The 11,610-nt window shown below is 52.2% G+C and overlaps 1 protein-coding gene across 1 annotated transcript; it reads left to right on the top strand.

Annotated features, from left to right (window-relative positions):
• LOC106505529 (60S ribosomal protein L17-like) lies at positions 8,052 to 8,872 on the top strand. The gene is given in 3 exon segments (XM_021066328.1): positions 8,052 to 8,172; positions 8,175 to 8,542; positions 8,810 to 8,872. Coding segments are annotated over 3 exon segments (552 nt in total).

The following is an 11,610-nucleotide window of genomic DNA, read 5'->3' as shown; positions in this document are numbered from 1 at the left end:
CCACTGAACAAAACAGCAAGGCAAAGGATCAAACCCGCATCCTCACGGAGACTATGATGGGTTCTTAACTCGCTGAGCCACAGCAGGATCGCCTTTATTTTTTTTAACATAGCTTCTTATAAGTTTTTTCTATTATTGTTATCTTTCTTTCTGTCTGTCTCTCTCTCTCTCTTTTTTTTTTTTTTTTTTTTTAAGGCTGCACCCGCAGCATATAGAGTTCCCAGGCTATGGGTCAAGTCAAGGTGAAGCCGTAGCCGCCGGCCTACACCACAGCCACAGCAACATGGGATCCAAGCTGCATCTGCGACCTACACCACAGCTCATGGCAACACAGGATCCTTCACCCACGGAGCAAGGCCAGGGATCAAACCCACATCCTCGTGGATCCTAGTCGGGTTCGTTAATTGCTGAGCCACGAAAGGAACTCCCTCTTTTTTTTCCCCCGCAGCAGGTGTGGCACTCTGATATGGGATCTCTGTTCCCAGGCCAGGGATTGAACCCAGGACACAGCATTGAAAGCTCCAAACTCTAACCACTACACCACGGGGAACTCCCCTATTGGTACCACCTTTTTTATCGAGGTACAGTTGATACGCAACACGTTAAATTTCAGGTGCACATCCTAGTGATTCGTACCTTTTAAAGGCTATACTCCGTTTAGAGTTATTATCCAGGCCGGTGTTTTCTGTGATCCACCCTCTCCCATCACCTCGAGGAAGGGGAAACCAACTCAGAAAAACTCAGGTGTCTGATTCTGGGGGTGATGCTGACTCTGTTTCTCGTGTTTGTTTCCACGGTACTTCTCTTCCCAAACATCACCCCTTGCACAGCGAGCGGCGGTCTATTGTACATACTATTGCCCTTTCCCCCCGACTCTACACCTAGAAAAACTCCTGGACTCTGTACCTAGATGACTCCTGGAATGGCTTGCCCTGTTCCTCTGTTACTTCCCACTTGTTGGATCCCGTGATCTGAAAAAGAGACATTATTGATCCAAATAGCAGCCGCGTAGGACACATGACTCAAGCCACAGTCACTTTCGCTGCCTCCCCCCCCCCAACACACACATTTTCATTTCCCCCCCTCCAAGCTTCTGTCCTCCGTTTCGCATCGTGCACGACAAACCACATAGGCAAGATCCCATATAAACCACGCATCGTTCTCGGGCAAATGAATAACAGTCTCAAGTAAAATTACAGCAGTGTTGTGCAAACGGTGACGTTTAAAATGAGTTTAGGTCATGCCGGTGGAGAAACTCAGTAAGACCTCATGCAAAATCAAACCCAGACGTCCGTGAGGAATCAGAGCAAATGATTTTAAGACCGTCTTCCCCAAAACGCAGGCAAATCTTCCAAGCCTGGCACAGTCCATTGCAGCTCATGAGGCAGGTAGTGCCTGGGGCACGTGACATCCCCTTCCAGCCACTGCCATGAGGGTTTGAGGGTGAACGCTCACCACGCTGTGCACTGTTTTGTAGCCCGAGTAGCTTGAGATTTCCATAGTTTTCCAGACAGTCTCACCCTTGACGAGATGAGCCATTTCCCAGGGATGTGGTGTGTGCTTATCTCAGTGTCTCCCAAGCTGTAAATTTCTTCATGAAGCCCATCTACCCCTCCAGATGAGTTATTAGGAAGTTGGACCGGCTGTAGATCCAAATCAACCTTTAATGGGCCGCTGCATAATTACAAAACAAAACCATGAAAAAGATCCCTGCATGCTGACCAGGAGTAGGTGGAATGATTTTCCCAAATGCGTGCCAGTTCCTCTGTGTTTTCTTGCCCCCCCCCCCACTTTTGTCACACCCATGGCATGGGGAAGTTCCCAGGCCAGGGATCGAACCCATGCCACACAGTGACTGGGGCCACAGCCGTGACCACACTGGATCCTTAACCCGCTGCACCACCAGGGCACTTCTTCAGGGTTTTAGATAGGATTAAACATTCTGATTTGGTATCCGCTTTCTGACTGCATGCATCCTGCTGCTTCTGCAGGAGTGGCTCTGTGTTATCAAATTTTCTTTTCCCGAGAAACACCACTTGTTTCGATGAGGAGGGGGAGGCGGCAGCGTCATATCGCAATTCAAAGCAGTGTTTGAGGGTCCAGGACTGAGAATTAGCCTCTGGAAACAAACTCCCTTGCATTCAAACCCTGGCTGGTCCACTGAGTAGCTGTGTGGCCTTGGACATGTAATTTATTCCCCCTGGGCCTCCGTTTCCCCAACTCCAAAATAGAGAGCATGCTATTTGCCTCCTAGGATTTTGGTGAGGATTAAGTGAGTCAGTTGTGGAAATCACTTAGCTTGCTCCCTGGAAGGTGGGAAGCATCTGGTAAATGTCAGCTGCATCTCCCAGAGAACATTCTTTCCGGGTTTTATCCAAAGCATCTCAAAGCACCATCTTCTACTGAAAGTAGCTGATTGACTTTCCCTTCTGTCCTGTGGAGGTTCATGGATCCCAAAATAAGAAGAAACCACCTCTTGGAGGTCCCTTGTTGGGCAGCAGGTTAAGGGTCCAGCGTTGTCACTGCAGCAGCATGGGTCACTGCAGTGGCACAGGTTCGATCCCTGGCCCAGGAAATTCCACATGCTGAAGGTGTGGCCAAAAAAAAAGGAGAAGAAGAAGGAATCACCCCAGGTGGGCTGTAGCCCCTGAGTCTGAGGCTGCTGAGGCTCCCCTGGGCTGGGGTTAGAACGCTGCCTCAGCTGGTTTGCGGGCTGGCCCACCACGGAAACATTTTCGGCCGTGCTGGCCAGCTCTCAGGGTGCTGCCAACCCCACTCAACCTGACCTCTTGCACACTCTGTTTTTTAATTAACCTTGGATCAGCAAAGCGCTATCTGTTCTCCAAATACAGTCATATTTTATGCAAGCAGTGACAAGCTAATTAAGTTAATTATTATAACACCTATCTGTATAATGAAACTAAGGTTGGATGATTCCAGCTGCTTCTCCTTAAAGTGCATCCCAGTGATGATTAAAAAATAATTAATATTTCACCAAAGACAGGAACAAGAAGTTAATTAAAAGACGGAGATGCAGTCTTAATGAAACATGTCCAGTTGTGCTCCCTGCCAGGCTCCACAGCCAAGTCCCGCCCCAGAATATAGATGAACAGCAGTCAACGTGAGGCCTTTCTCGGGAGCATTTAGGAAACATTAGCGTCTCCCATTTGCCCCATCCAGCAAACATTCTAGAAATCTCTTTTTGCCTTTTAACGAGGTAAAGGAAATTCTTTTATTTATCTGGGCAAAGTCGGTTGGCTGAAACAAGTTCCAAATCTGGACCAGGAATCTTACTTTTTGGGGAGCTGTATCATCAAAACTGTCACTTCTTGGAGTTCCCATTTGGCTCAGTGGGCTAAAGATCTGATAGGTTCGATCCCTGTCCCCGGGAACTTCTGCATGCCATGGGTGAGGCCAAAAAAAAAAAAAAGTCACTTCTCTGTAGTGTCACAGACAACCTAACAGGAAAGTTCTGTTTGCATTTTTATTGCTAACTGTCCTATCTCCATATAGGAGACTCAGTAAACTGTCACAGTTTGGAAACTTTAGAACTTGACTTTGATTCAGCTAGTTCCACTTCCTCGTCGTGCATTCCAGGCCCTGGCTGCCTTGCAGATGGGGCCGATGACGCTCTCCCTGGCTGGCTGGGCTCCCCAGGGCCGTAGCTGTAGGCAGCAGGATGGCTTCTTAGCTGGGCCCTTGGGCAACTAGATCAGAGGAGCGGTCAGTGGAGACCTCCAGGGCCCCCCGTCACCCTCTGCCAGATCGCTTCCCTGCTCAGGTAGATGAGCCTAAAGTCATGTGCAAAGGCAGGGACTGGGGATGAACAAAGTTCTCTCTTAGCCGAAAAGAAAGCCAGCCCCTGTCCCCGCAAGGGCGAAGGACTGGGTTTGCGGTCGTCGTCCGAGCCCATGGGGGTCCTTGGTCAGGAGGCTTTATTTCTTGTGAGCGCCTGTCTCCTCGTTAATCAAATGAGGAGGTGGACCTAAGCGGAAGGCAGGTCCTTTGCGTGCTGTCCTTCCAGGGACCCACCAGTCATCCTCGTTTTGGCAGGGTTCAAAGGAGATGCTGCCAAACCTGCATCACAGATGAAAAAGCTGCTCATTAGACATGCTCCAGAGTCGTGTTCCAGGTACTTCGTCTGCTCTGAGCCTTAGCTCTCAGACAGAACACCAGGTCTGGGGACTCTTCCTCAGCTGCCCAACTGCTGAGGCCTAAAGCCCTGCATCCACAACAAAGCCTCCAGGCTCTTTCCCTGTAAGGAAACCCCTCCCTAGATGTGGTGGCAAGACCTGCAGGAGATGCCCTGGGGGGGCCAGCAGCCTCACTCAGGAGAGCCACGTGGGTGGGCTTGGCTTCCATTGTTCTGTTTTCCTCTTTTTTCTTCTTTCTAAAGCTCCCTAACAAAGGGGAAGGGACTCTATTCGGGGCCACATCCACGCAGAAAGCGGTTTGATGTCGTCGACCCAGACAGGACGTCGCGACAGGAACAGGTCCGTGGGACTCCTCATCACCCCCTCGTTTGCAACAGGCTCCCCGTCTTCCTCAGGCAGCGGTTACGAACACAGGCGCCCCGCCTCGAGACTGTATCCCCGCTTCGCTTCGGGTGGCCCCGGGACACGAGCAAAACCTGGCGGACCGGGGTTGCTCTCAATTCCTTTGGGCTGGGGCTTTGCGTACCGGCGTCACATGAGCGGTGAAGACATTCTAGAAAGCGCTTTGGTGCCCGAAGAGGGATCAGGGAGAAGGAGGTGGGGGGAGGCGATATCGAAATGGGGTCCGTACGTCCAGGCTGAGAAAGGCCCCTCTCTTGAGGGCTGCGATGCAAAACAGCACCGCGTCCTGCGGGGACCCGCGGCGTCCACTGGATCGGGGCGCTTTCTCTTTAGAAAGTTCCGGGTACAAAAGGGCCCTGAACTGGTTTCCAGGCTCAGAGGATCCGGCCTGAGTGCTGTCGCGAGCGATGAGACATCACACCCATGCGTTCTGGGGAAGAATCTCTGGACATCAAGACGGGGTGGGTGGGCACCTCCACAGCACCCCCCGGCCCCGCCGCGCGCCCCGGGCGGAGCACAGAACGCGGGGCTCCCGGGGCACCGGCTCCTCCGCGCAGCACGAGTCAAAGGGCCGTGACCGTGAGCCCCGCTTTGCAGACGAAGGGACGGAGGCCCCGACAGCCGAAGTGGCTTATGGCCAACGTGGTGCACGCATTCTAAGCAGCACAGTCGTGACCTGGACCAGGTGGTTTGCAGGCTGACCTCTTTCCATTGCTTCACAGGTATGGCGCTTTTCACAAACGAAAGGTTTGAGGCAACTCCGTGCTGTGACAGGACAGTGCGTGCTTTTTTTTCCACAATGAAGTGTTTTTAAATTGAAGTGTGTATGCTATTTTTATAAGACATAATGCTGTGGCACACCTAATAGACTAAAGGAAATACAGCTTTTCCTATGCACTGGGAAAGCAAAAAATTCGTGTCACTTGCCCTTTGTGCGATATTTGATTTTTTGTAGTGGTCTGGACCTGAACCCGCAATCTCTCTGAGGTCTGCTTGTATCGGAGCCCTAACCCTTAGACCCTTGACCCCCCCCACCCACTTCCGCTGATGCCCTGGAGGCCGGCACCTTCTGGTGTAGGAATTCAAGGCATTCGGGTGTCTTAGGAATCAACAGTCCCCAGTGGATTTGGCACCATCTCTGAATCTGAGGTCAAGATAACTGGATCTCTGAGGAATGAAATTAAAGGGCCGTAATAATTCGGTTTTGCTTCCCTAAGAAAGTTATGCCTTCCTTTCTGCGAGAAATGCAAATCTTCCCTATCCCCCTAGGCTGCTCTGTACGGCAGTTCTTTTGTATTTTAGGATTTTCCCCCATGTTACGTGGAAGGGTCCAGGTGGTGAGAGGGTCAATTCAATACGTGTGTGGGGAGCAGGAGGGCCTGGGGAGGAAGAGCTTGCTCGGATCCTAGGGTCACCTCCCGGCTTCCACACGCAGTCCTTTGGCTTCTGAGCAAGCTGCTCCACCCCTCTGCTCCCCACCTGTAAGAAGCAGGTGGTCACCGTACCTGCCTCCGAGGCTGCCTCCTAGGACTGCACGAGACAGACACCCACCTATGAGAGTTCAATCATCCGCTGTTACTCTTAGCTTTCACACAGTGCCTGGCTCGGAGATGAAGGCAGAAGTCCTGCCTCCAGGGAGCTTTCAGGCTAGTGGCTGAAATAACACACGTGGCGGGACCCGGAGCTTGGTGGAGAAGAGTGGTTGTCTGGAGGGGGCGATCCCCCCGGGCCCTGCCGTGTTTTGGTTTCGACTCTCATGCGCGTTTTCTCTTTTGGAAGGTCTGGGGTGGGGCCTGAGAACTTACATTTCTAACGGGATCCCAGGTGCCGCTGCTGCTGCTGCTGCTGCTGCTGTTCCAGGGAAGCCCACTTTGACAACCACTGGTATGGCACCAAAAGCCTGCTCTGCTCTTCAGAGCTGCATCATGTCGAGCAAGTTGTCTTGCGGGGTCTGGCTGTCGTGTCTTTTCTTGGAAACATGGCAGGGGGATTTATGGGGAAAGCAAATGCAGGTTGGGGAGCGAGGGCCTTTGCTGGCTGAACAAGATGGAATAACAGACATGGATCCCAGCTGGGGCAGAGCCCCTGGGGGAGGAAGTGAGTTTGCAGGACCCTAAGCATCAGGGAGTCCTGGTGAGGGTAACATAGATACTTTGAACCCTTGAGTAACAAACCCCAGGACTGAGTCGGGGAGCAACTAGAGGCATATTTAAGTCATTTTGATTGACTTCCACCCTTCCACTCCTATCGCCCTTCCACCATATGAGTGATGGCAGAAAGCCAGGAGGCCCTCAGCCCTTCCCAGTCTGCACTGAGAAGTCCTCCAGGCAGCGTGGCTACGCCTGGCATCGGGTCTTGGCAGTCCAGCCCCGGGCACAGTGGCTCCACACCAAGGAATTTTTTGTTTCTTAATTCATAAACGAGTTGCTGCTGTGACCCAGGCTTGTTCCCGTTGGCACGTCCATCCATCCATTTCACTCACTCGTTACCATGCACCACTTCACTCACTTGCAGTTTGAATATGTGGATATAAAAGGTGGCAGACATTTCCTGAACACACCAGAAATTTGACAACCAGCTCCCGGGAGAGTCATTTCAAGTCACTCACCGTACTCGCCCGCAACCGGACCCCGGGCCACGTATTCCTGCTGCGTCCCCGCAGTTACAAGCCTCCCCTTCATGGACATTTGCCTGGATCCCAAAGCCACAGGAGAAGGAGCAGTTTGACATCTGGCAGCTCCTGCACGAAGCAAAGATGCAGGCCCGGAAGAGGGGTTGAGGGGGGCTCAGACCCACATGAGAAGGACTCTGGGCTCCAGCCGCCTACGCGCTGAGCCTCCAGCAGAAGCCAAGTTAGCCAGCCTCAGGGAGGTCCCGCTGCTGGACCAGGCGCCCGACGTCTCACACCTGCAGCTGGGACCCCAGAGCTGAGGGTGGAGGAGCTCGGGCGTGAATGGAAAAAGTGGGGAGTCTGGGCTTTCCTCCCGCCCCCAGCCTGTCAGCACACCGCCTGCAGGGATGGTCAGCCTGACCAAGCCCCCGGTCTGGAGCAAACCAGGGTTTCTCCGACCCTACATCCCAAAGTGCCCGTGAGCAAGAGGCCCTTGGAGTGTCTGCCATTTCAAAAAGTCAGAATCGCTGCCTGCTTGCTTGAGACCAAACCAGATGTGGGCTGCTGGCAAATTCCTCTCCATTTCCAAACTCTTCCCTGGGTTCTTCCAGCCGCAGTTGTCACCCGCCTCTGGTCCAACTTCTCCTTCAGTCCTTAGGAAAAGTGTGCAGTCAGTGGAAATATCCTGCCTGGTCCCCCCCTCCCCGCTTCTCTGTACATGTACGTGGCAGAGCTCAGGAAGGTAAAGTGGGCAGGACTGAGCAAAAGCATGAGTTCTAGACGCAGCCCTTCCAAACGCCGACGTGCCGTGATCGCTGGAGGCTCTTGTGAAAACACAGATTCTGGCTTTTCCGGTACAAAGTAGCCTGAGATGATCTCTAAAAATGGTTCTCTGTTCCCTTGACCCAGACAACCCCACCAAATCATGCAAATCAAGAGATTCAAATCTTCCCGTTCACTTTACGAACCCTTGTGGAACTGCCCAGATTGTGAAGGCTATGCCTATGCAAAAGCCACCAAGAATTGGAAGGATGTCACTTTTGAGACGCCGTGTGCACCATTCTGTCGCTGCAGTGGTGGAGTTGGTGGGTGTGCCCAGGCCAAGCAGAGGGGCTGGACACAGAGTTGGGGGCCCAAAAAGAGGGTTGAATTTTTACTGCACATGCTCAAAAATGCAGAGAGGAATGCTGACCGTAAGGGCTTGGATGTAGATTTCCTGGTCAGTGAACACATCCAGGTGAACAAAGCCGCCAAGGTGCAGTGCAGGACCGACCGCGCTCCTGGTCGGATCCACCCATCCATGGGTTCTCCCTGCCATGCTGAGGTGATCCTCACTGAACAGGAGCAGGTTGTTCCTAAGCCAGAAGAGGAGGCTGCGCTGAAAAAAAGATACCCCAGGAGTTCCTGTCACGGTGCCTCGGAAACGAATCTGACTAGGAACCATGAGGTCACGGGTTCGATCCCTGGCCTTGCTCAGTGGGTTGAGGATCCGGCATTGCCATGAGCTGTGGTGTAGGTCACAGACGCAGCTTGGATCTGACATTGCTGTGGCAGTGGTGTAGGCCAGCAACTGTAGCTCTGATTGGACCCCTAGCCTGGGAACCTCCATATGCCACGGGTGCAGCCCTAAAAAGAAAAAAAGAAAAAAAAAAAAAAGATATCCTGGAAGAAACTGAAGAAACAAAAACTCACGGCCTGGGAATAAATTCTGCAAAAAAAAAAAAAAATGCAAATAAAAGTTTAAAAAAAATACAGATTCTGATTCAGTGGATCTGCCACGGGGCCTGAGCGTCTGCATTTTGGACAAGCTCTCAGGGGGCGCTGATGCCGCTGGTCTGCAAACCATCCTACACAGTTGTGGGGATGGCAGGAGACGTACTGAAAGCAGATCAGAAGTGCCCTGTTATTCTGGGTCACCCCCTGCAATTCGGGGCCCAGAGTTAAATGTATGACTCTCCTCTTAGTGATGGTTTAATGCAGGTGGATTTTACTCTGCAGCAGCAGCTGCCCATGGTCATGTTAAACATCAGGCTTATGGATGCCGCACAGGGACATTTCGCAATTCTACCGATGGCAGAAGAGAATGATGCAAAACAGCGGGGTGGAAACTTGCGCAGGGCGTGCATGTCAGCTTTTCCCCACCACGAGGGGGCGCTGGGCACACCGCTCACCACTCAGAAAACACGAAGACTCTGCAACCACACTGCTTAACCTAACGGGGCTGCTTCGAAGATTTAACTAGACAAAATATGGAAAATTTCAATGCAGTTTCAAATGATAGAGTATGGACAACCCTCTTTGGGCTCTGGGAGTATTAACAAACATGGGATATAAAACAGCCCTCTGATAAAGAAGGCAGCAAACATTTTCACTCTTAGACGTGGCCCTGCTCTGCCCTAAATGGTGCTTTAATCCCCTACCCCCCCCCTTTTATTATCCCTCTTACAGGTTAATAATGGCTCTTAGAACCAAAGAAGACATTGTATTAGCATAATAGCTTTCGCAGAAAACACAAAGAGATCAAACACTGGCTCATTTTCTTAGTATCAGTGAGATGTAGACAAGTCTGCTTTTTTTTCGGCCACTCCTGTGGCATGTGGAAGTTCCTGGGCCAGGGATCAAACCCACCTCAGCAGGAGCGACCCAAGGTGCTGTAGTGACAGCAGGTCCTTAACCTGCTGAGCCACAGGGGAACTCCTAGACACGTCTGCTTAATTCAAGCCTGGAGAGCGGCCCTTCTGAAAACTGGTTCCTTTTGGCCTCGTGTGAATAATTCCTTTCTCATGTCAGCCCTTAAGGAAGCAATTACTGAAAATGCCCCAGCCAACACGTCCCAGCACTCGTCTTTGTGGGTGAAAGGATGTCACATTCTTGGAAACCTTCAGTGGGACCAGCAAGGACAAGTCGAAGGTGTTAATTTTGGGAATCGGCCATCGGAAAAAGAAGCCCAGCTTCACAAGACTGAAGTCCAGTCAGAAGTCAAGTCTCTATGAAAATAATCCCCGGGTGAGCGTTTGCCAAAGGGCCCAGGCGTCTGTGTCCAATTTGTATCACATTTAGACCAGGGATGTTACAGGCCTGGGCCCGGGCCTTATCCAGTTACAGAAACGTGATGTTCATTAAGTTATGAACGTGCCGGTCCGTTGCTACTCCGGCCGTGCTCTCTGCAGACACTCTTCCCGGCGGCAGCACCGTTATCGCCGCTGCCGCCGTTGCCGAAATTTCCAGATCTCCGTGCCATGTTCCTCCTGCTCCTGGAGAGTCCTGTCGCAGTGCACGAGCCGCCCTCCTCAGCCCCCTGGGTTGGTTTGGATGGGACTCCGCTGCCGGGAGAAACTGGACTCCTGCAAAGCCCCACCAAGTCAACAGAATCCTCCCTCCAGTTGTCATTAACCCTTTTCTGGACACAAATGGAAACCAGATGGGTGAGCAGGTCTTTGCAAGAGGGAGGAAAACGCCTTTGTTATCGGCTCCACGTGGAAAACCTGCAGGGGTGTGTTTTGGATACTTGCCGTCTGTTTCAGAAAATCTGCGCTGAGTGGCAGGTGAAGCCGGAATGGGCTGGAGGTTGCCACCTCGTGGGGCAGGAGGTCTCCACAAACCCTGGATACAGAAGATTCCTCTGACCATCCCAGCAGCCTTTGGGACCAGGACCTGGCAGGTCGGACCGGGTCAGCCGCAGGCCAAAACACTGCTGGATAATATCAGCTGAATCACTCGGCAGCTATTCCTTGTGTATTTTCAGTGCAGAAGGGTCCGCGGGCTTCAGACGGCGCTCAGCCCCAGAATTGGAGAACCGGGTCAGGAAATGCCAACTTGGCTCAACTCAAGCTAATAAGAAAGAGCATGAAATTGAAGCAGTTAGCCGTCTGCAGGCATCCACTGCCTGGCGGCAGTGCCTTGCAGATGAGACTGGGGTGTGCCCTCCATCTCCACCCAGCACGAAAACTCGGAGGTTATTCAAGAAGGGTCGGCTTTAAGGGGCACAGGGCAGCTATTATGGTGACGCCCTCAGACATGACGGGAGGGGCTGCCCCAACCGTGCCCCTGGTAGATGGTGTCCTGGCAGAAACAGCTCCAAACTGAGAAGATCAGTTCATACAGGTGCCCCACCTGGAGAGAAACAACCCCTGGGGACAACCAGTGCCCTTTGATGCTTGGCAAGCAAACCACCCCCACGGACTGATACCGCCCCCCCCACCCCAGATGGTTCCCAGGATGGACGACTCAGCTAACTCGCCAGTATGTAGGACTTGCCTGATGCTGGGGCGCAAATTTACACTAAGTCTGAACATCCCTGCGTAGAGTCATAAAACTGAAACCTGAGCGAGAAAAGACCACGCCAGAAATCAGACAAGGCCATTCATTCATTCATTCCCTCACTCACAGATGCTGCGAACTTATCACAGCGCCATCTCTGCATGGAATATTTTATGGGGCATA

The sequence above is a fragment of the Sus scrofa genome, chromosome 12 (genome assembly GCF_000003025.6).
Source record: "Sus scrofa isolate TJ Tabasco breed Duroc chromosome 12, Sscrofa11.1, whole genome shotgun sequence".
NCBI lineage: Eukaryota > Metazoa > Chordata > Mammalia > Artiodactyla > Suidae > Sus > Sus scrofa.
Note: the sequence above shows the minus strand (reverse complement) of the source record. Positions and strands in the feature narration are given on the sequence as shown.